Source organism: Impatiens glandulifera, chromosome 3 (genome assembly GCF_907164915.1).
Source record: "Impatiens glandulifera chromosome 3, dImpGla2.1, whole genome shotgun sequence".
Classification (NCBI taxonomy): Eukaryota; Viridiplantae; Streptophyta; class Magnoliopsida; order Ericales; family Balsaminaceae; genus Impatiens; species Impatiens glandulifera.
This window is the reverse complement of record NC_061864.1, coordinates 47346807-47372797: the sequence shown is the minus strand read 5'-3', so window position 1 is coordinate 47372797 and position 25991 is coordinate 47346807. Positions and strand designations below refer to the sequence as shown.

Sequence of the window (25991 nt, the reverse complement as noted above, 5' to 3'; positions counted from 1 at the left end):
GTGACACAATTTGATTGGCTGAAAAAATAAAATAATTTCTCGTTACCTTTCAGGTAGTGCCTCACTCCATATATTAGGTGACACGTGTAATTTTAATTTTAACCCTTAAACCCAAAAGAAGTAACCATAGTTTATTTGACTGCAGCAGAGTTGAGTTTAAACTCAAACAAAGTATTAATTTTTTACCCTATATGTGTCTTTTCCGCCCGTTGCTCCTACCGATTGAATGGTCCGGTGAAGTGTTCGAATCGCGGCGACGTGGATGGTTCGCCGCGTCTTTTTTTCCAGTTAAATCTGCTAACCCTCCTGTCCGTCGCTGATCAAAAATCGGTCTTCTTCTTCAGTTATATATTATCAGATTCTTTGTCGCTGCATTAGATTCTTCGTCCGCCGATCCTTGCTGATCGTATTCGAATCACCACTACTTGTTGATCAGTGTAGAGCTGCAACCTGCAAGACCTCCTTTCTTGCCTGACTTCATCTGTGTACGTATTTATCTCCTCACTTATATACTGATTTTAAATTATTTGTTACTTCATCTGTCAAACAAACCATTATATTTAACTTATGAATATATTATATTATATATCTTTTTGATAATATAATTATATTTAGGGTATAATTGAAATCAGTCATCTAAATTATATAATTCTTAAGTTTAGATTCTGATTGAAACATGACCCCTGAGAAATGATGAGCAAATAAAAGTTCAAATAATTATTACTTACCTTAACCTCTTTTAGACTATCGGCAACAAAAATTGAGATCCCAAATGCACTTTAAGTTATATTTATTTATAAAAAATTGAATTAGGTATGATTTAGAGTCTGTTTATCATGCGATTGAAATATTTCATTTTAGATTTATTATGTTTAAAATTTTTGTATAATTTCAGAAAATTAATTGATTTCTTGATTTAAAATGAAAGATAATTTAGTCTCTTTTGAAAAGTTGGAGAGACACTACAGTCAAAAAGGCTCAAGTTTATTCATTCCAAAAAATATTGAAGAACAAACTGAAAACTCTGTTGTTAATGTTTTAGAAAGTAAACTATTAGTGGGTACGATTTTGAGTAATCTTGAAGATATTTATTTATTATATTGTGAATATGCACATGTCAAAGAATTTAGTGTGAGAAAGAGTGATCAAAGATGTTTTCCTCGTACTAACGAGCTTCAATCAAAAGAATTTAAACAATTTAATTGTTCATGTCAAGAAATTTAATTGTTTAAATTCTTTTGATTGAAGCACGTTAGTATGAGGAAAACATACTTGATCATCCTTTCTCACACTAAATCCTTTGGCTTGTGCATATTGATAATATAATAAATAAACATTTATAATCTATCCACTAATAGTTTACTTTCCAAAACATCAACAACAGAGTTTTTAGTTTGTCCTTTAATATTTTTTGACATGAATAAATTTAAGACTTATTGACGGTAGTGTATACGCGTCAGAATAATGTCTCTCTGCTCCATCCTATGCCATGATTTTATCTCTCCTTAACTACCACATATTCATTATATTTCTTCCTTTGTTTCTCATTGCGAATCAAAGAACACCAAATGTGATGACTTATAAAGGGAAAGACAAAGTAAGAGTTTTTTTAAGAAAGAATTAGGGCTGAAGTAGTTTTTCGAATTGGAAAACAAAGTCATCGGGCTTTCTTCTTCAAATAGTTTGATAACTCTCCAACTTTTCAAAAGAGACTAAATTATCTTCCATTTTAAATCAAGAAATCATACAAAAATTTAAAGTATAAGAACCAAAAATAAAATATTTCAATCACATGATAAACAAACGGTAAATCATACCTAATTCAATTTTTTTACAAATAAATATAATTTAAAAATGCATTTGAGATATCAATTTTTATTACCGACGACCTAAAAGGGGTTAGGGTAAATAATAATTTATTTGAACTTTTATTTGTTCATCATTTCTCAAGGTTCTCTGTTTCAATCAGAATCTAAATTAAGAATTAGATAATTTACTTTTGATTTTTAATGACTGATTTCAATTATACCCTAAATATAATCTTATTGTCAAACCGATATGTAATATCATATATATTTTTTAGTTAAATAGAATGGTTTGTTTGACAGATAAAGTAACAAATAATTTAAAACCAGTATATAAGAGAGGAGATAACTACGTCAGATTAGCCCAACAATAGGGTTAACAGATTGAACTAAAGAAGGAAGAAGACGATGACACATACATGGTAAAAAAATAATACTTTACCTGAATTTAAACCTAATTGCACTCTATTGCAGTCAAATAAATAAATATACTATGCTACTTCTTTTGGGTTTAAGAGTTAAGATTAAAATTATACGTGTCAGCTAATATATAGAGTGGGGCACTACTTGAAGGGGTAGCGTCACATTAACCTTATTTCTCCACTCTTCTTACTTTTTCCAACAAATAAGGTGATATCACATCAATTCTTTTTTAATTCTCTCCCTATCATTACTCTTAGGTTATAGTGATGAAACAAAATTTTTTTTTTTTTTGCAATGTATAAAATAAAAATATGTAAAATAATTGTCACGGAGAACAAAATGGGAAGGAAACTAGAAGTTAAGAACAAATCTTATTATTGAATAAGATCTATGAGAAAATAAATTAACCGCAAAGAAATGAAGCGTTAAGTTGTCGATAGTAGGTGCGCTGCGGTGTAGATGGATTAGGGTTTGGAATGAAATATCGTAGTGTTGGCTCTTTTAAAGCAAAGTTAAGCCTTAAGCCTCATTTGATTGCTTCACTATAAATTATATATGTAAAATAGTTGCAATGATCAAAATAAACATATGTTATAATGTTTCATTGTTTGGTTAATATTATAATATATGAAATAAAAATGTAATAGAGCTGTATTATTTCTACACAAATAATTCATTTTTTTATTTAAATAAATTTCATGAATTGAGGGGTTTAGGCAGAAAATAACAACAGCCGCCATAGACAGTGAGACACATTTGAAGGAACTCTCCTCATTGAAGTTGACAACAAAAGCGACATTTTTCCAAGAACCCTTTCTTTCTTAGGCTCATTTCTCGGCCCTATGAACAATCGCGGCCTTTACAATAATCAAAACCCACTTTCGTTGAGTCACGATTCTCATAGAACTGCTCATAAGCATCAGAACCAAGCAAGAAGAACGGTCAAGGTGAGTAACCCAATTCCCAAAAACTTGAATAACTATTAGGGATAACTGTTAAACTTAAGTATAGTAAAAACCCACACACAACGTGTTTGCGGAAATGCCTCAATGGGTTTTTATGCACTAGTGTCTTGTCTACTTTTATTATCAGCTAAAATGATTGAGCAATAATGGTTATTTTAATGTAAATTAGTCATGAGTGAAGAATGGCCTTTAGGTATCCTAAAGATCGTGCGTGTAATTCAGTGATATCTACTAATAGTCATAGATGCGGTTCACTTTTCTTTTTATCTTTTGATTCAGTGGTGAAAGGAATGAAAGATTTTTCTTTGGGGGAGTCAATTGCTAGTCTACTTTTGGAGTGCATATCTGCCCTGGCTAGAAATAATTCCACTATTTTTTCTTCTTTCAAGAGTTCTATTTCACTCAATCAAAAGCTTCATGTACTTTTTTTTTATGTTTATGGCTTCTCCACCATGTCTAAAAGAAACAATTGCCTCCATGAATCTTATTCCTTTCAAGAGGACCCCTCTCACCACTCTCAGAATCAAATGTTCTGCCTGATTTTTTGTGTACTAACCCAAGTGGGATTTCTATTGCCCACCATCAACAGGGCAGTTATTAATCTTCACTCAACAAAGAGGAGGTCATGATTTTCATGTTTGTTTTGCTGTGAGTATCTCTTCTAGTTTTTGTTTTTTACTACTAATTAAAGGCAGAAATCAGGAGCCCCACTTGGATTACAAGATAATAAAGCGGGCAAAGCATAAGAAAACCAAAAGCTATCCCTTGCATTAAAGTAGTTATAGTGAACATCCTCAAATACTTACAATATGGGTAGTCCAAAAAGGAAAAGAAATAGGAAATCTAATCTCAAGTACTAGTCCTTTCTCTTATCATCATCAGTTTCTCAATAGGTAATTCAGAGCTTACACCTTCCTCAAATTATAAGTCATATGGTTTGCAGGATCCAAATTTGCAAGGATCAGCTTCCATCAATAGTTGAACCACTTCGCCCATAGTTGGGCGAAGGGCAGGTGTCTTGCACGTACAACGAATTGCAACTCGTAGCGCCTTAATCATGTCATCTTTGTACATTTCAGATAGTCGTTTATCTAAAATGTCAATAGCTCCTTCCTTGGTCACCACTTTGGTTGAAGCCCAATAGACTATATTCTTATTTTCTCCAAATTCTGCCTCCACTGGTCTTTTCCCCGTTATTAGCTCCATTAATACCACCCCAAAACTGTAGACATCACACCTGGTTGTTGCCTTCGACGAATATGCGTATTCTGAAATATAGAATTGAACAGAGAATAAAACAATGTCTTTTCTTTTGAGTTGATTCAGAATATTTATTTATTAATTATTATTACCTGGAGCTAAGTAGCCGTAGGTTCCTGCAATGACAGTTGTTGTTGAATCTCTCCCTCTGGCTTGCAGGACTTTGGCAATTCCAAAGTCTGCAACTTTTGGCTGATAATTAACATCCAGTAGAATGTTAGTGGTCTTAATATCTCTATGGATTATTGGTGGCAAAAGATCATGGTGAAGATAAGCAACTCCCTGAGCAATCCCGACCGCGATCTGATGTCGGATTGGCCAATCTAAATTGGTTTTTCCTTTGTGAAGCGCATCCCATAGGTTTCCGTTTGGCATGTATTCATAAACTAATAAGCTGCAATCCAAACCCGAGAAACAGCAATACAGTTTAACTATATTATTATGCCTTATGCTTCCTAGAGTCTCCACTTCGTTTTTCAATTCTTTCGCCAAGAAAACTCGATCTTCTGCAGTTGAATCTTTCGCTCTTCGACTCCACAGTCTCTTCACAGCTACAACATCTCCATTTGTCAAACCGATTCTGTAAACCGTCCCGGATCCACCCTGACCCACTATGTTCTTTTCAACCATAGCTTGAACGATCTCACGTTGATCAAAGCTTACTCGATGGAAGCTCTTCACATCATATGAAAAGAACGGCGAAGATGAGGTATTGTCATGTTTGGTAAACCTACGTTTTAGGAACAGAACAATTCCAATTATAACCATTCCTACAGATATTCCAATGAACCAATCACAGTTTACTTTTCTCCGGTTGTATCTGTATGGCTGTGAACACACAGGGAAATTTCTATGTGAAGCAGTCGAATCGAAATCTGGTACACAAAGGCCCGGGTTTCCTGAGAAACTTTCGATTAATCCCCCCTTTATGAATGCAGGAGGAATTGGTCCAGAAAGCTGATTATGTGAAAAGTTCATCGAGTTTGGCAACAATTCACCCAGACATCCGGGGATATCCCCAGTAAAAAGATTGTCAGAAAGATCTAGAATATTGAGAGATTTCAGAGAAGAAAGTGATTCAGGGATTGAATAGCTCAATTTGTTACCTTGAACCATGAGCGAGTTTAGCTTTCTCAAATTGCCTATTTCCGAAGGTATAGGACCGGACAAGAGGTTATTGCTGAGGTCAATCTTCACCAAGTTTGCTGCTCTCGAGATCTCTGAAGGTATAGGACCCGAAAGACTGTTGTTTTCAATGAACAGTTCAGACAAATTCTTAGCACCACCAATAGTCTCTCCAATCGTACCATTAAACTTGTTGTAACTCAAATCAAGAATGGAAACATGGGGAAGACCGAGAATCCCAGTTGGTATCGACCCTTCTAAACGATTATGACTAACCCTAAACCGCAAAAGAGACTCACATCTCGAATACTTTTCTGGAATCTCTCCATCAAACATATTTTCCAATACTAGAAAGTAAAGAAGCTTACCTCCATCGCACAATCGTGTAGGCAGCTTCCCCGATAACTGATTTTCCGACACATCGAAAACAACCAAAGGAGACACACTCCCGAGGCCTCGTGGAACTTCCCCGGTTAGAAGATTATCATAGAGCGAAAGCATCGTTAATGTCGTGGAGTTCTCGAAACCGATAGGGATTTCTCCAGTTAAGCTGTTATTGTAAAGCTGAAGGACTTTCAAATTAGGAAGATATGATAGTGATTCTGGTAGTTTTCCGCTCAACTTGTTAACCGACATGTCGAAATCTGTCAGCTCTGTCAAATTCCCTAGCTCATAAGGTATAGGACCCTCGAGCTGATTATAGTAAATCTCTAACTGTTCTAACTTCTTCAACAAACCGAGCTCGGATGGAATTCTCCCCACGAGGTAATTCCCACTCAATTCAAGATCCACGAGGGAAGTCATGTTTCCAATCCATTTCGGGATATTACCATGTAACATGCATGTCATCAAAACCAATGTATTCAGCTTCGTGAGGTTGGACAAGCTCTCCGGAAGTTTCCATAGATTGAGGTTTCCATTTTCATTGAGGTTCAGCGACTCGAGATTAGTTAATTCTGTTATCGACATAGGGAAATCCCCAGAGAATGAATTGTAGGATAAGTCGAGTAACCTTAGAGACTTCAACCGAGGAAGTTCTGGCAAGGGTCCAGTTAGAAGCAGATGGTTCACGTCTAGCTCCTCTAGACGAGAGCAGTTTTCGATACCGACAGGAAATTTTTTCTGGATCTTGTTGTTTCCGAGTCGAAGAATTTGTAACTCTGGTAAGTAAGAGCATACGAAATCGGGGAAGGTTCCGGAAAGTGACCATCCGCTTATATCGATCTGGATAACGTTTCCTTTTTCGTTGCAACTGATACCCGTGAAATTGCAGAAATGTTTTGTTTCTGTCTGATCATCCCAATCGGACAAACGGGGACCGGAGAGAGTTTGTTTCATTAGAGTGAAGAACTGGGATTGGTTGGTTATTATGGATTGGCAAGAAGAAAGGAAGAAAAGAACAAGGAAGATTGTGGTGCGATGGTGGTTAGCCATGAGAATGAGGCTTGTAGAGAGGGCTGGTTTTGTTGTTTGTAAACACTTGAAAGGAAAAGATGGTATATATGAAGGGAAAGGAAGGGGGAGGGAAGCAGTAATGATCCACTAATAATGAAAGGAGGAGAAAGAGGTTTGTGCAATATTATTGTACATAAAGAGAGAATTGTATGCATATCTTTTTGGAAAGAAGCTTTATGTTTATACCCAACCGCACCAACACTTGGAGAATAACATCTACTTTCTCAGTTGCATTAAATTGGATAAACTACACTACACCAGATACTATTCTTCTCTGCAATTTTGTCTTCATGAATATAAATTAAAAAAATCATTTTTTTTTTGCATGTTATAGGTCCCACAATCTATATTGGCCCTTAACTTATTCTGAGAATATTAGCTAATTAAACTGTTGTCCTTCTTGTCTTTACATTGTTTTAATAGAAGTATTAAATTAGTTCCTGCAGTTGAGTGTTTAGCAGAAACCTATGAGCCAAAACTCCAATCTTTTCTCATGATGAGTAACTGCCTCTACTGGTGTCTACTTACTTTTCTGTATCTTCCAAGATATGTTTTTTTCTTGTGTGTGTAGTTTTGATTTTAATAGTTCCCATTAGAGATGTTTCTGTGATCATAAATGGATAATTTGTCATATTTGCGTATTGATTCAAGTGCAGGGTCATGGCATGAAACATTAATGCACACATTAGAAGGAAGTTTGGAGTTATGGAAGATTTTGTATTTCATTTTAAATTAAGGGGACGAGAAAAGAGGTTGTTGTGATCATAAAATGGAGAATCTGATGTGGTGTGTATGGATATGGTCCATAAAATAATGAAATGCAAAGGAGAAGAAGATGCCCACTCTGGAAAGAAAAGCAGCACAAATTGGTGATTTGGATTTTGTTTTTTTCTGCATTAAGCTTGCTTGAATATCAATGACATGGCTATTCTCCATTAACTGGTTTCCACTTTGTTCTTCTACAGACATCTTTTTTTTGGATTCCACAAATTTACCATCGATTGAAGTATCAATCGAGAACAAGAACAAGAACAAGCATGTGACAGGTGATTGATTGATTGTTCAGAAACATAATGGTCGGTTCATAAGGTAGATAGGATATTCTTTTAGAACAATTGTTGAGTTCTTATCTTAAACTGTTACCAATTGATGTCAATTAAGGTAGATAAAAGCAAACTATTTTAGTTTGTGGGTGGGATGGATTGGGAAATCATTAATTAGGAAAAATCTTGAGATAAGATAAAAATGGTTTGATAAAAGTTATTAGATTAGTAAGTCTGAATCTGATGAGTCATGCCTTTTCCTTTTTTTGTTGTATTATTGCTCATGATAAAGAAGAAAGCAGGTACCATTTACTTTAATCTTCACCAATATCATGTAATATTTGCCTTATTAAGTCAAACTTGTTTGTAAGTATATAATTGGAGGTGATAATTTGTCATAATCACACTCCAAAATTATTAATAAAAAATTAAAGTGACTTTTTGGTATTTTTTTTTTATGAAAAATGATGACAAATTAAACTTTGAAATAATGGAAACAACTTCCACCATATATATATATATAGACAACAATTTGTTTGTCTTGATTAATTTTGAGGATAAGAAAGAAATAAATTAATAATGAGCGGTCATTTTGTGGAGGTAATAATTTTGTTTGGTGGGAAGATTTAAAGGGTATTGATAAATTTAAATAAAATAAAAAATAATAATTTAAAATAAAGAGTGTTTTAATATTTTAATTAATGAATTGAGTAATATGATTAATAAAGAGTAGTGAAATGAAATTTGATTTGTTTAGAATTATTTTAATATTCGAACAAGATGTTAGTTTAGATAAAGTTTTAAATTAATTAAATAGTTACGATTTTAAATTTATAATTTTAATTTTTTTTATAAGTTTATAAATTATTTTGTTTTTATTATTTTATAAAAATAAAATAAAATTATATTTATATATTAAAATATATAGTTATTTAAATAAAAACTCATATAATTAATTTTGTAATTATAATAATTAATTTTTAATATCATTTGGTTTATTATTGTTTTTTAACTTAATTTTATATTTAATTATGTAAATAAATAATAATAATAATATATAACTATTTTTTTAATATTAAATGTTTATGATTTAAAGTCAATTCTCTATTTTACGATTTTTTAAATAATTTTAAAGTAAAGACTTGTATTGATTCAATTAGGAAGATTTTCGTACAAAAACAACCCATCTTATCATATATTTTGTAATGAACCTTTTATCTCGTGATTTTATACTTTTATTTTGGTCAAACAAATATTTGAAACATTTAGCATCGTGACCATACACTTTAGTTAATCAAATATTTGATTCATATTTTTTTAAACCATTTTCAATTGTTACCGTCCTATTATTTTTCAGCAAAACACATCCCATCACACTTGGTTAAATGATTGTACTTGGTTGTAAGTTCGAAAATACATATAGTATTTTTAATTTTATTTTTAACCGTTTTATGTTTATGGGCGGGTCAACCCACAATCCAACCCAAATATTCAATTACTCTCACATATATATTCAAATTAATTACAACTCTCGACCCGATAATTTGAACACTTTGAAACTAAGCTCTCGACCCGATAATCCAGACACTTTGAAATTATATATATATATATAAAAGACTAAATCAATTTTTAGTTTAAAATTATTTTAATTTTATAATTTTATAGGATTTAAACAAAAATAAATAAATTTATATTTATAAATTAAATATATATATATATATATATATTTATTTACATAAATAATTTTGTAAGCATAATTTTTTTATTTAATAAATATATATAATTAAGATATTATTAATAAAAATGAAATTTGAACATCTTTTTAGGTATTTAGAGGAGATTGATGTTCTTAAAATTTTATGATACAGAGGAGATTAATATTAGTGTAATTTAGGGGAAAAGATGACCTGTTCGAATCACTTCTCCTCAAGTGTAAAATAGTCTTATTTAAAAACTAAAAAATTATTTGACTATTTTGCCCTCCATATTAAGGGAATATGGGCTGATCCGAAACAAACAGGTGATCTAAATTCGTAATTTAAAATTATTAAAATTTAAATTTATAAATAAATTATTTTGATTTTATAATTAAAAAAATAAATATAGTTTATATTTATAAATTCAAATAAAATTATCACTTATTTTCAAATATTTGGACTGTTTTTTAGGCCTCGTTTGGATTTGAATTATTTAAATAATTGATTATGATTTTGAATAAGTATATTTTTGATAAGAAAAATTTAGAATATTAATATATAATGATAAAATAATAAATTAAAATAAAAGAAATTTTAGTATTTTAAATAATGAATTGAATGATATTATATGTTTTTGAGTTATAAGTTATTTAAATAATAATATATATTTAATAATTTTATAAATTAAAAGCAAATGAATTTTGAATGGTATTTTAATTCATTGATATAATGTAAATATTTGTTATCTGTCTGCATAATGTGAGATAAGATGTTGCAAAAATATCTAAGATAGATAATGGAAGCTTTGAAAGATTTAAATCACCATTTCACTATCACACCGAAAAGCTTCTTTAGGGTTTTCTTATCATCTTTACCATCACATTTCTTTTCTCTCATCATCATAATCTTTTGTTTCATTTTGTTTTAAAAGTCATGGTTTAAGATTACAAATACTATGATGAAAATAAATTTACTTTATTTTTAAAAATATTTTAATCATTTTATATAAATAAATCACATATTATATCAAATGATATATTCACTTTTTGTTTTTCATAAAAAGACTTATCGATCCAAAACAAAACACAAAACATTATTAGAAATATATGCTCAATTTATTCAATTTATTTACACTCAAATAAGTCATGATTTTAAATAAGCTACTACGATATTTTAAACAACAAATAAATAAGTTGAATCAAACATATCTCAACATTTATTTTCTTTAGCAATAAATTGAACCAACAATTATAGAAACATACCTTAGTTATATACTAATAAATATTTTGATTTGAATAAATTATGAAGCCAAAGAAACTAACTAATAGTTTTAGATAACAAAAATAACTCTACTAAGGTAACCCGATGAAAAGAGTCGACTTAAAAGACCAAAATATCACGGGTTCAATTTATATTAAAAATGTTTTAAATAAGATCGGATGGTCATGATTCTGAACTGTTAAGATAGTTCTCCTTAATTAAACAATACTTTAAACTAATTTATTTGATCAATTTAAAATAAAACCAAAATATTTAATCTTATTTAGTATTTAGTTTATTTTTTTCATTTGATCAAAAATCTAAACAATGTACATACGGTAACAAAAAAATGATGAAACTTTTATTAAAATTTATTATATATATATTAATTCAATCATTTCACCAAATAAAAATAAAATTATTTTTATTTTTTTCTTCGCAATTTTAAAAGATTATTTTAAGTGTGATTGTCTATAAATATTCTAACAAGAATGTTGAGTTTTTATAGGGAAATTTGAGCAAATGATCCCACTGATAGGGTGAATAACCAATTGTGCGGATGAATAATTTAAATAGCGCTGGTGACCCTCTTTTTTTTAATGACAATTGTACCCTTATGTAACGCAACTCCAGTTGTGTAACGCAATCGGATTTTTTTTTCGTTTCGCGATTGCGTGACGCAGCTGGGGCATTTTCGTCCAAAAAATTTCATAATTAAAAATTTTTGAAAAATAAAAAAATAAAAAATTGCATCACGCAACCTAACGCAACTGGAACATTTTCGTTCAAAAACAGTAGAAGGGGTCACCAACGCTTTTTTTTTATCCTCTGCACTTTCCCTAATTCACCCATTTTTTAGGGTCATCTCCTTAAATTTTCCGTTTTTGTACTACTATTATTAAAACTTTTTTTTTTTCTTAGAAATATATATTTAAAACTTTTGACTATTTTGATTAAATTTATAATTTTAAATGTGAGAATTAAGTAATAAGATGAAAAATAGAAGATAAAGTAAAAGGTGGTGAGGGGCAGATTTGTCTTTTCACATAGATTCTCAATTCTCTGTCTGACTAACTAACCAAATGTTGGCGCTTATTCATCATCTAAAACCGCCACCACCTCCCGAAACTGACAGGCACTCTCTGAGAGAAGAGAGAGAAAAAGGAGAGAGAATATTGCTACTTTACGTTTCCCAAAGCAAAAATGAAGCTCCCGGAAGGTAACCGCCGGCGAGAAAGGGATAAACGACCGGCGACTCGTGAACCGCAACCGATTCGACCAGCTACCAGAGTTCCCTTAAAGAAGCTACTAAGAGTATCATCAATAGCTTGTGGAATTCAGTTTGGCTGGGCTCTTCAGCTTTCTCTCCTAACGCCGTACGTTCAAGAACTTGGAATTCCACATGCTTGGTCCAGTATTATATGGCTTTGCGGTCCGATTTCAGGATTTTTTGTTCAACCGTTAGTTGGACATATGAGTGATCGGTGTAAAAGCCGGTTCGGTCGACGGAGGCCATTCATAGTTGCTGGAGCTTGCTCCATTATTGTATCTGTTCTTGTTGTAGGTCACTCTGCTGATATTGGATGGTTGTTTGGTGATAGAGGTAGTACGAAGGTTGGAGCAATTACTGCTTTTGTGTTAGGTTTTTGGTTGTTGGATGGAGCTAATAATATGACTCAAGGTCCTTGTAGAGCCTTACTCGCCGATCTTACTGGTATTCACACTCTCACAATCACTATCACTCGTTGAAATATATGTAGTAGACATGTGAAAAATACTTCAACTGTCATATGTATGATTGGATTAACAACTACTCTAAGGAAATCCTTGATGTTTTTGTTTTTAAGTGTATAGATTCGGGATCAAGAGTTATGACCATTTATAGTTTAGCTGCTGACTAAATTGGTAACTTGTATCCTTCAATATCTCAGCTAACAGATTGGATGGATGTGGCTATTTTGAGTTAGCAGGTCTAGAGATTTGTATGATTTTCTCGATGATTATAGAATTCTCCAAATTGACCATAGCTGCTAGTTCAATGGATTCAAATAAGTTTATAGCAACATGGCTTTCCCCTTTACCCAAGCTAAAATATACAAGGCAAATGCGGTTCTTGGTATTTTCATGGCTTTGGTAATGCAATTTTGCTGTTATGGTATTTTTGCAATTTAGTCATCATCACTAAATAATCCTAAATACTTCACCTTCCCAAAGGTTACTATGCTTAGAGGATTCAACCTGCTTTCATCTCTATGAAAATTTTAGAAACACTAGATGCAGTTTCTGAGCAGAATAATTTCCAGTCACTATAAAAAAACTCTAGATTCCTGACAGCAACCCAAATCAAAGAGATCATTATTTTTCTGCATCTTGAGATTAATTATGCAAGAGCTATATTGTAATGCTGCAGAATTTGCTATTCTCGTTGATTTCAGGTAAAGATCACCGAAGAACTAGAGTGGCTAATGCATATTTCTCATTTTTTATGGCCGTTGGTAATATCCTTGGGTTTGCCACTGGCTCTTACAGTGGATGGTTCAAGATTTTTCCATTCACTGTTACATCTGCATGTGATCCCAATTGTGCAAATCTCAAGTCTGCTTTCTATTTGGATGTCATTTTCATTATATTCACTACGTATATAAGCATTACCGCAGCCAATGAGGAGCCACTTAATCTAAACCATCAATTATCCGAAGAAAGACATGGACAATCTAGCCATGAAACTCAGGAAGCTTTCTTTTGGGAATTATTCGGGACATTCAGATATCTACCAGGTCCTGTTTGGATTGTTCTACTTGTTACCGCCTTAAATTGGATAGGATGGTTTCCATTTCTTATGTTTGATACAGATTGGATGGGGCGAGAGATTTATAGAGGAGAGCCGAATGAAGGGAAGAATTATGATTTTGGAGTTCGTATGGGTGCATTCGGGTTGATGTTGAATTCATTGTTCCTTGGGATAACTTCAGTCTTCATGGAAAAGCTTTGTAGAAAGTTAGGCGCCGGAGTTGTATGGGGTATTTCAAGCATTATCATGTCTCTTTGTTTTGCCTCAATGCTTGTAATTACAGCCATTGTGAAGAATATGAACATTGAAGATGATTATCAACCTCCAACTGGTGTTGTGGTAGCTTCTTTGATAGTCTTTGCCATTTTAGGCATTCCATTGGCTGTAAGTTTCTCCATTTATGCCTTATACTAGTATTTTCAGTGTGTATCACTTCATTCGTTTGTGTTTTTACAAGTTTTGACCTTTTGCAGATAACCTACAGCGTTCCATACGCCTTAGTATCTGCCCGAATTGAGTCTTTAGGACTCGGTCAAGGTATATCATGGAATTATTTTTGTAAAGAATCTATGTTATGTGTAAGTCTCATTGCTTACAATGTTATTCCATTATACAGGGTTGTCAATGGGCGTTCTAAACCTCGCAATTGTGGTTCCACAGGTAACTTGCACTTTTACCCTTGTTCGATGTAAACTATTTCAATAAGAAACTGATTGAATCTTTGCATTATTTCTCGATAATGTTTTTGAATAACAGATTTTGGTGTCTCTCGGAAGTGGGCCATGGGATCAACTTTTTGGTGGAGGCAATGCACCATCTTTCTATGTAGCAGCAATTGCTGCCTTTAGCAGTGGACTGATAGCAATTCTAGCTATTCCAAGATCTAGAACAGATCAATTAAAGGTTCATCAATAAGAGTAAGCTTACATATTTTTTTCGGTTATTTATTTATCTTTCGAAAAGTAAAGAATTTGTGGGTGGATAAGAATGAAAGAAGTTTTTGTAAACCTTCTTTCTTTTTTACTTTGTGTAAAACCATACATATATATATATTTTTAAAGGCTTGTATATAAGGGTGGGAGGTGATTCAAATAAGCCCTACCCAAAAAAAATATAGAAAAAGCAATTTTATATTTGGTAGATGCAAGTACCCATAATGTTTATATGTTTGTGTTTACAAAGGTGAAATATTTTCATTTGACATATATTCTTCCATCTTACATTGATAGCTTTAGAGGTTCTTTAATTACATGATGGTGCTACTTTTCATTATTAAATTATTGGTATTGGTATTTCAGGAAACTTTGCCTTTTTCTTTTACTAATATGTCCCTTTTGCTTTGCTTTACTTTAGATTAGGGCTGAGCAAATAATGGCTTTACCCTCCCTACTCTAATTCCACTCCAAATTAATCATTTGGGTTAAATTAGTTTTACCCCATAAAACTTTATCATGTGCAGTGGTCAATTTTTATATTAACTCCTTTTAATTATTTTTTTATTCTGTTTATATTACTAAAATATAATAAATTAACATTTTAGACCACTCTAATTTAATAAAGATAAAATTAAAATATAATAATTATAATTTAATTATTATTAATGTTTAATAAATAAATATAATTTAAATTAACTAATTTAATATTTATTACTATTTATATTATTTATATTTTAATATTATAACATGTAGGTAATGTTAAATATTAGGTAAGATCATAAATTTTATATACTAATTTTATTGTTTTAATTTTTTATTTTATTTTATTTTATTTAATTATATTAATTTAATTTTATAATGGATTTTCAATTGAACTAATTTAGGTAAATCAAAGGGCTGGTTACATAAATTATGGTAATTTTAAAACTCTGTGAAATAGGTAAAAACAATTAAACCGATCACAAAAATAATATGTTAAATGGATTAAAAATCATTAAATGAATTAATAATATATTAAATTGATAAAAAAATATTAATAATTATAAACACGGAAACTTAGTCAGATAAATTAGCTAAAAATATAAAATTTAATTTGGATTAATCAACTCATTAATCACTAGAATGAGTTAATTAAATGTCATTTGATAATAGGAATTTGAAATATTAAGAATGTAATTTATATGAAAATGTAAAGCAAATATATGGTAAAATTTTACATTCTAGAAAGTAAACTACACTAGAGTTGATAAGTAAACAAAATATAGCTAATAATGTTATGTATAATTGTTGGTTAATTTGGTATATAAAGTTGTAACGTAAAAATCGACCTACTTGAGAATCGCTTTTCGTTATTCGATAGTTGCGCCATATAACTTACATTTCTATCGAGTGAGACAAGGAACTAAAATGATAGGCTTAACTAGAGTGCATTTAAAAACATTGATTTAGACTAGTTTTGACTTTTTAGAGTCGTCACCATATTTACTATTCGAGAAATCAAGATTTTTTTGTGCATGTTTAAACGCATTTTAGAGATTATGTTCTTGGTTCGGTGATTGGTTACACGTGAGAAAGGGCTCCCGTAATATGTCGAACGTGTCTATCACTTTATAGTCTCTACTTTAATTTTTTGGCCATTTAAAAGAATATTATTTTACAACTTATTATTTATCTAATCCTAGGGCATGCGTCTAAAGGTAATCCAAACATAAACATGTGTCTAGTTTTGTATCATTATTTCTTAGGGCATGCGTCTATGTCATGATCCTAAATGTTAGATATCTTATATTTAAATAAACAGAAAATATACATATAATGATGTTACAAATAAATAAATAAAATATAAAGAAGAACGAAATCACCAAATATAATGTTGATTCGAGGCATGTGATTAACACATTTCCCTTAAATAGTTCCACCGTCTCCCATTGTGTTAGAGATTATCACAGATGACTGTCTTTCAGGGTACAACGAATCTAGTAGTGATTCAGTACCAAAATCACTACGCAGCAAATTTGATAAAGTACCTGAACTATCACCGAATTTCAACAAAAATATTGAGGGCTTTTGGAATTCTAGAGTGAGAAAATAATCAAGGATGAAGTGAAAAAGAGATTAGAGATGAGGGGTTTTATATTGTTGAAAAGTTAAACCATTAAATAAAATCATCAATTGATCAAACTGTTGACATTGTTTTCCTCTTCATTTACCTTAACGTTTTTCTCTTCATTATAGAGTAATTTTGCCAAAATAATTAAGACATTTATAATCCAATATCAATGTTACATGGTTTTCCAATTTGTTAATAATAATATTAAATTATCATAACAATTAATAATATTAACAAAAATTACATTACAAATTGACAACATTTGTTTATTGGTCATTAAAGTATTTCAGATCAATTAATTTAAATTAATTAATTCAAATTATACATTTAGAATAAATTTCACCATTTAATTCACGTTTAAATTTCATGTGAATTTGATTTGATTTTATTACGCACATTCTAATTTCCATTCATTAATGAAATTTATAAAACTAGTTTAAAAATTCCAACAACCCCCATATTAATGGAAATTGAAAGATTAACCCGGTGAAAAGTTTAGCAGTTGAATTCTACATAGAATAAGTAGATGTAACCCTTTGAACCTTTTCTTATTAAAGTATATAACTTTACTAGCCGATTAGTAGACTCGATGTCCTTGAAATATTCTTTTATTTGTGTAAATGATTATACACTTTCAAATAGAATTCTCCCTGATACATTTCAAGCTCTCATGATTGTGTCCGTTTTGGCCATGGAACACGCACCTGGTTCTGGGAGAGAGTCTAGAATTGAGCCGTGCATTTCTTTTGAAGCGACTCCATTTCTCCCTCACATAGGTGATCTCTTTGCTCACAAAGAATCATTAAAAGCGATATGCTTATCCTCGTCAAAATTTATATTGTTTCGTTATAGGATTAATCCTCAACAATCTGTGTATTTCTTTTGAAGCGACCCCACTTTTCCCTCACATAGGTGATCTCTTTACTCACAAAGAATCATTAAAAACGATATGCTTATCCTCGTCAAAATTTATATTGTTTCGTTATAGGATTAATCCTCAACAATCCGTGTATTTCTTTTGAAGCGACCCCACTTCTCCCTCACATAGGTGATCTCTTTACTCACAAAGAATCATTAAAAACGATATGCTTATCCTCGTCAAAATTTATATTGTTTCGTTATAGAATTAATCCTCAACAATAATTTTCCAAGTTAGTACAATTAGGTTGTCCCATTGAACCTAGTTCTTGGGATCTCCAGTCTACATAAGTTGAGTTTTCCTTCATACCAACTTATATTAGGCTAATGTCTCAAAAGACTTCAAACTATCTTTCTATTCAATAATATGATTAGTGGATCCACAATGTTATATTTGACTTACATAGTCAAATTTTGATAACTCCATTAGAGAGTATAGTCTAATAACATTATGTCTAAGACGTGTATGTCTAGACTTGTCATTGACTCTAAGCTTGTCCAATTTCAAATTACTATCAAAATAATTAGAAATTTATGTTTGTACATTCTTAGTTAACCTTGGAACATCTTCTAATAAGAATCATAATTATTCGTACATGCTTATTATTTTTTTATGAAAATATTGTTTACTTGGCTAACTAGTAGACAAAATATCTTTGAACTATTCTTCCTTCGTGTAAACGATTCTATATTTTGTATGAAAAGATTTTATTTTGCGACATAAGTCAAAAATATAGATTATAACATTTAATCTATTCATCATAACTTTCTTAGAAGATTTCCATACGTAAATTGCACTTCTAAGTGTAAACATATTCACTTTTAGACGTAAAGTCTTTCATTTAATTATATCAATATATCATTTGATAACAACATTATATTTCGTGTAGTGCAACTCACATCCTTAATGAATTTAATTTAATCATTTTTATCGTAATTTTCAACGATAAAAATATCATACAAAAGACACGTAATGGAATAATTTTCACTATCTTCATGATATATATAATTGTCACGTTCACTTTTTTAATAAAAGTATGATCAAATTTTTATATCATTATTATAAAATTTGTTATAAGTCATATCAAGACTTTATAAACTTTCATTTTTATTTATTTCATAATTTTTTTTGAAGACATTGATTCTTCAAAATTTTATGAAAGTAATGTCAAAATATGACACATTTCTTGATTTCAAAATCCTCAAATTTAAAATATCAATTTGAGCACCAACTCAACAAATACAAACAAGACATTTTCTTGTTATTTTTTTTTATTAAGTTGCACAACTTTATCATTTGTAGAGAATATATTTCTCTAACAATAAATTATCTTTTATTTATCATAATATACACAATTATTTTTGTGTTATTATTAATAAAAATATTTGCCCCCACATTTGTGTTGGTACCATTTTTTTTTAAATCACACACATTTATATGATTTAAATCAATGATTTTCTAATCAAGAAATTGTCACACAATTCTTTTACAATTTTTTTATACTTATCATACATTGAATAAGGTAACTATATTATAAATATTTAATTGAATTAAACATAATTTCTATACAAGAGATCAAAATGTTTATTCATATATAAATCATTCTTAACATAATCTCTACATAATAAATTAAAATATTTATTTCAACACTTAATTTATATAAAAGATGTTAGAACATTTAATCAAATAAATATTCACCTTATCACATGATTTCTACAAAAAGAAATCACAATATTTCAAACATCTTTGACCGAAATCGCTTTAAACATTTATTTTTGGTTGCACGTTTGCATCCCATAATATTGGCACGTTTGCCACATTATTTATCAAGTCAAACAAGACTTTTCTTATAATTATTTGATTTCAAAAATATCAAATTAAGTAAGTCTTTATTTATGTTTTCACATATATATCATTAAACAAATACTTTTATAAAATACATCAATAACTAATTATTATAAATAGTTATTCATGTCTCGTTTGTTTCTTAATTAATTAGATGACTTTAATTTTTTATAAAAGTTTTTTTACACCAACAGACACATAATTTTATGAATAATTTTTTCCAAAATTTTCTATTAAAATAAAATGTATTTATAATAGATCTTTATTCATATATGTATACAAATTGCTAAATAATCATACTTATTATGAATGAACATGAATCATCGTATTATTTTTTTGGGAAAACGGTTAAAATCATTTCATTAAAATCCCAAAAGTGGGAGGGTCAAGAATCAAAACTAGACAAATTTTAGCTATGATTAAATGATGACAATCAAACAACCCTAAAGAACCTGATTAGTAGCAATCAAACATACAAGAAACAAAGATTACAAACAAAGATTACAAACTGTATCAAATCCTAATTATCCCAATCATGATTTTTATTTCCATACTAACCTGATATTTCAACATGTTGTCTTCCTCTTCCCTTTATCCTTTCTCTTCCCCTTCCCCTTCCTCTTGCAATGAAAGGGGGATAAACTGAAGAGGTTGATGAATACTGCCTATTCTCATTTTGATTTTTTTCTTTATATGGACTCGTTCTGATTTGATAGAAAGAATTATTATTCAGGATTTCCGGGCTCTTCACCTTGTTGTTCTCAATTTGAATTTCGAGATCATTGTCTTTATTTCCTTCAACTTCAGCTTTGGAATTCTCACTAACTTTGGATTCCTTTGTATCAACATTGGAATTCTCTTCTTCTTCTTGATTAACCTGAGTATTTTCCTCTCTATTTTCGTCAACAACACATCAACTTGATTTGATTGAGAATCCTCAACTATCTCTTCAACATGATTAGGTTGAGGTTCCACCTCTTTCTTCGTACTACTTTCTTCTTGTACATAATTTTCTTTATCTTTTATTTCACGTTCTTTAACCACATTTTGCTCTTTGAAAATAGACATCTCTGTTTCATTTTCCTACATCTTTACTTTCTGGCCTTTATGAATTTTCTGATCTTCTTCCTTAGCAAAATCACATTTTGGGCTTGCATATTGGAAGATATTACAGAAAGAGCATCTGTCTGGCCTCCACTCATAAGTGATTTCTATGACATTAGGTTTTTATTTATAGTCTACTATGGTCATACTTTTCGGCAGCGTGCTTCTAGGATGCACCTCATTGACCTCAATGCTAATTCTATCAAATGATATGTGATCTCCTCCTTCAGTAATTGGATCCATGTATAATGGTCTATCAAATAAACCTGAAAAATGACTAAGTTCTTCAGAATTGTACATATGTACAGGTATATTCCAGAGCTTGAACCATATATGTGCCATTTCTTTTGGCTTACTCAATAAGTTCAAGTCTCCAGACCATTTTTCAAGTTTTATACAGTTGGATCCTATATATGTATGCCCATTTTCTAGAATTTCCTCATATTAGATTCCTTCTCCAGCCATTTTCCTTCCCATTGCTTCAATAATGCATCTTTAGTAATTGTGAATGATAATATGTTTTTCCTTATGTAGTTTCCCACAAGTATATTTTCCCATTCCTTTATATAGTTTTCCTCTATTTCAGTAGACAATTTAAATTTAAATTAAGAATTCAATACCTCCACTTTTGTCTGTGTATTACCCAAGTAGATTTTCCCTTTATAGACATGATCTTCTGACTTTTTTGCATTGTTATTCTTCCAGACTTCATTAGTTTTCCATGTCGAGTTGCTCCTGATAGTATATGACTTAGATTTGGGAGCCATCATCAGCTCCTTCATTGTAACAACTGACCATTAAACAATTTCTTTATATTCTTCTTTTTTTCAGCAGATTCTAGTCTTGAAGATAATGGATGTTGAGTTGAATTGTAATCTGTTGTGCTTTCTCCTTATTGATGACAATTTCTCCCCTTTTGGCATGCATAAGGAGCTTTGTAATCTGATTCTTGATCCCAAATAGATTAGCTCTTTCATTATAGCGTATCTTCCAAGCTCCTTCATTATCCCCTATTTTCCTGCATCATTTTCAACAGGAATTTTCTCAGTAGCAGTTGGATCAGATTGCTTACTTGTGTTGGTATTATGTTGTTCTTTATAACTTCTTCAACAATTATTTCAATTTCTTTGATGGCTGCTTCCTTGATTCCTTCCAACACAAAATCCCTAACTTCTTTAGATTTATTACTTTTGTTCTTTCCCTTCCCCGTGATGGCAGAAATAGAGAAAAATAACAGAGTAATTGCAGAAAACCTAAGAAATGATCACAGATAAACTGCAATCGAGGAAAAATTCTAGCGATGTTTACAAATGCACAAGAAACCCTAGACTAGAGAAACTTAATGGCTCATTTATGATGCAAGACAATATCGTGTCGTCCGTGTAGATTGGACTGTGTCGCTTGTGCCAATCGTGTCGCCCGTGTCGATCGCACTTCCTTTGATAAATGGTGATTTCGGTGCCGATTTGATGACTTTCGATTCAAGACAATATCGTATCACCTATGACGATCGTGTCATATGTGCCTATCATGCCGCCGTGCCGATCGTGTCGTGATGTGCCGCTTGTGCCGATCGCGCTTCTTTAAAAATCTCTAGAGCTTTTTTTTTATTATTCAGGATTTCCGGGCTCTTATATATAGTCACTCAGCAAAATAATCAAATAAAATATATCTATAAATATATTTATATCTTAATAAAAACACTCACATTGTCATGTTTTGAACAATAATCGACGTGAAGCGAGTATGAACTCTCAAAATAAATATGAGTAGATTATTCTCACCGAGACTAATTTCTATAGTCGTGTCTCTTTAAATGCATGATTAAAATAAGTTCTAACACAAACAACTTATTTAATTTAAAGAAATTAAAATGCCTCAAAATATTAATGACAACATTATTTTGACAAATTAAATATTTACATAGGAAATCGTTAGGATACTCACTTCATTTCACTACATAAGAAATTATAATGATTTCAACATTCATGATTAATGTCATTTAGACAAATCATATATATTTTATAAAAATCATTATCAACCCCATTAATCTCATAACTTTTACATAAGAAATTATAACGATTTTCACATAAATGACTCAAGTCTTATTTCTATAAAGAAATCATTAACTACCCCATTCATCTCCAACATCAATGGATAGAGTAATTTTAACTACTATCCATTCATCTCATAATTTCTACACAAGAAATTGGAATGGTTTCAACATCAATGACTAGAGTCATTTTAATAAGTCTGACTTCTACAAAGAAATCATTAAATATCTCATTCATCTCATAATTTCTACACAAGAAATTGGAATAGATTCGAACAATGGACCTCCCTTCCGCCACGCACCATTACGTCTAAACTTTGAACCACTACGCCAATGCGCCCTTTCATTGTTGTACCACTTTTATGACCTTTTGTCTTCTTTCCAGAGACAACTTATACTTCATATTTGACTGGGGATTCAGGTCGATGCAATTGATAAAATAAAAAATACTCTGTCAACAAATAAATATATACACATTTAAAATGATAACTTAACATCATAATCAAAGTGTAATATATAAGACAATATATATCTATATAAATAAATATATTATCTCTTCTTAGTTATCATATTCTTATTAATTATCATGTTTAATTAATTTAAGAATGTATATATTTATAATTACTTATTTTACAACCGAAACCATATGTTTCAATTATAATTAATTTTAAATAACACCATTAATTAATTTTATTAAATAAAACTTTTTTTGTCCATTTTCTTTTCCAATATATATAATATTATCTTAGCATTATATATATAAAATAAAAGAGAAGATACTTCCCTTTTTAAGTTTAGCGTTATTAAACAATAACCATTGTCAACTCTTTTAAAGGATTTGGATTCTGCTTCATCCTTCAAGCATCGTTCATCATATCTTTTGTAACATCACAACTCGTATTTCTGAAATATCAAATACAACAAATTTTAATAACGCAAACTACTAAATAGTTGAGCACAATGAGACTGTTTTAAGATTGTTAGATATATTGTTTTTAAATAAACAGAAAATATACATATAATGATGTTACAAATAAATGAAATAAATAAAATATAAAGAAGAACAAAATCACCAAATATAAAGTTGATTCGAGGCATGTGCTTAACACATTTCCCTTAAAACAGTTCCATCGTCTCTCCTTGTTCTAGAGCTTATCATAGATGACTATCTCCTAGGGTACAACGAATCTAGTAGTGATTCAGCACCAAAATCACTACGCAACAAATTTGATAAAGTACCTAAACTGTCACCGAATTTCAACGAAAAATATCGAGGGCTTTTTGAATTATAGAGTGAGAAAATAATCAAGGATGAAGTGAAAAAAATATTAAAGATGATGGGTTTTATATTGTTGAAAAGTTAAACCATTAAATAAAATCATCAATTGATCCAACAGTTGACAGTATTTGCATCTTTATTTACCTTAACGTTTTTCTTTCCATTATAGAGTAATTTTTCCAAAATAATTAAGGTATTTACAATCCAATATCAACGTTACATGGTTTTCCAATTTGTTAATAATAATATTAAATTATCATAACAATTAATAATATTAACAAACTCATGTAAGTTACACTACAAATTAACAACATTTGTTAATTGGTCATTAAGGCATTTCAGATCAATTAATTTAAATTAATTGATTCAAATTATACATTTGGATCAAATTTCACCATTTAATTCACGTTTGAATTTCATTTGATTTTATTACGCACGTTCTAATTTCCATTCATTAATGAAATTTATAAAACTAGTTTAAAAATTTCAAACACTAAATCTAAAACGTAATGAAATAAAATAAAAACTAATACTAAAATGTAATGACATAAAATAAAAACTAATACTCATGAGTGAGCGATAAACGAAGTTAAAAAATAAATGTACAAATTATACCGTGAAGAGTGAAGACACTCTTATTGATTTTTTAAAACAACCTAGCTCCAACCATTAGAATTTTGACTAAGCTCTTCTTCACCGACGGTCGCTAAATTATATATTTTTTCTTCTTTTTTCTATGCCTTATCTGTCCCCGTGATTCATCATGGGAAGCCCTTTAAATAGGGGCTACTTTGGGCTTGTCCTTGACAATCAAAACACCGGATATTAGATATTTCCAGATAGATCATGTCATTCGTGTTAGGAGACATTAGGAATAATAAAGGAGCAGACAAAGCTGAAAAGGGAAAGAGCACGCCACGGGTTGCCCTTCTCTCTGCCTGAAATCGCAAGAGAGATTGTTTGATCTTCCAATGTCCATGCCTCGAGTCGCCAAAGGAAACACCCAAAGGAGTATCTGCCCTTAATTTTCAAATAAATCAGTAGAGGATCCCCATCTCATTTCTCTCTCTTTTCCTTTTCGTTTCATTCTTCAGGTCTAGGCAAAAGAAAGTATATGCCTGACCCCTTGGGAAAGACCCCATTTGGAAGATGGAGGTATGGACAGTTGTTATGTCTAGGCCCCGTTTAGTTTAAGGGGTTTGGGCACCTAGTAGTCCCGTTTGGAAGTGTTGGTCATTTTTTTTACCTGCGAAACAAAGCATCAACAATTAATAGATAAAATATATTTTAATTTGTTTGATTTCTTTACCTAGTTTATTTTATAAAATTGAGCCCAAATTTTAATTGTAAATAGGGTGTAAAATGTGAGTATCTACCTAATGCCCCTCTTGGGAAAAGTGTGGAAGTTATGATCGAATTTTGGAAACGCATGTCCAAGTTTGACACTATAAACACTACATTTGTAAAAACTTAATTATAATCTTACTTAGACTCGTTTTATTTATTTATTTGTAAAATCATTAAAATGATGGATAGATAAAACCTGATGATCATATGATCGATGATGTCCTAATTCTAGTGCTCGTTGGTTGCCTTATTAGGGGTTTGGATCTTAAAATATACCCTCCTTGCTTTGTACATGTCCTCTTTGCTTTGTACATCTTAAAATATAGTAGAATTGACTTTTGACTCTGGCCAATGTATTAACTGTTGACACACATGTCTTATCCGGTTATGGATGTCGAGACATTACGAAACGTTGCATGAGGTTCACATCATCTTTTAGACTGATAAAAACGGTGTATTAATCTCAAGCTATTATGGTCTGAAGACTAACTATATGAGATAGCCAAAATATTTTCATTATTCTACAGATTTATGAACACGGTGTATTGATCTCAAGCTATTATGATCCTAAGACT

At 30.7% G+C, this 25991-nt stretch overlaps 2 protein-coding genes and 1 long non-coding RNA gene across 4 annotated transcripts; 2 read left to right on the top strand and 1 right to left on the bottom strand.

Moving 5' to 3' along the window:
* Positions 1–2958: 2958 nt before the first annotated feature.
* Positions 2959–8404, top strand: LOC124932605. 2 transcript variants are annotated; one of them, XR_007098768.1, is made up of 3 exons: positions 2959–3175; positions 7690–7902; positions 7999–8404. It is a non-coding gene; the product is annotated as an uncharacterized LOC124932605 (long non-coding RNA). The 2 variants fall into 2 exon arrangements; XR_007098767.1 differs by having other exon boundaries at positions 7690–8404.
* On the bottom strand, positions 3937–7149 carry LOC124932604 (receptor protein-tyrosine kinase CEPR1-like). Its single transcript, XM_047473261.1, has 2 exons — positions 4546–7149; positions 3937–4461 (listed from the first exon to the last, which is right to left on the bottom strand). The coding sequence occupies exons 1-2, from the start codon at positions 7010–7012 to the stop codon at positions 4115–4117; spliced, it is 2814 nt and encodes a 937-aa protein (XP_047329217.1). The 5' UTR covers positions 7013–7149; the 3' UTR covers positions 3937–4114.
* A 3745-nt stretch (positions 8405–12149) lies between the features above and the next one.
* LOC124929437 (sucrose transport protein SUC4) lies at positions 12150–15076 on the top strand. Its single transcript, XM_047469797.1, has 5 exons — positions 12150–12747; positions 13469–14208; positions 14298–14361; positions 14441–14484; positions 14581–15076. Exons 1-5 carry the CDS (start codon positions 12237–12239, stop codon positions 14737–14739), a joined length of 1518 nt encoding a protein of 505 aa, XP_047325753.1. The 5' UTR covers positions 12150–12236; the 3' UTR covers positions 14740–15076.
* Positions 15077–25991: the final 10915 nt, after the last annotated feature.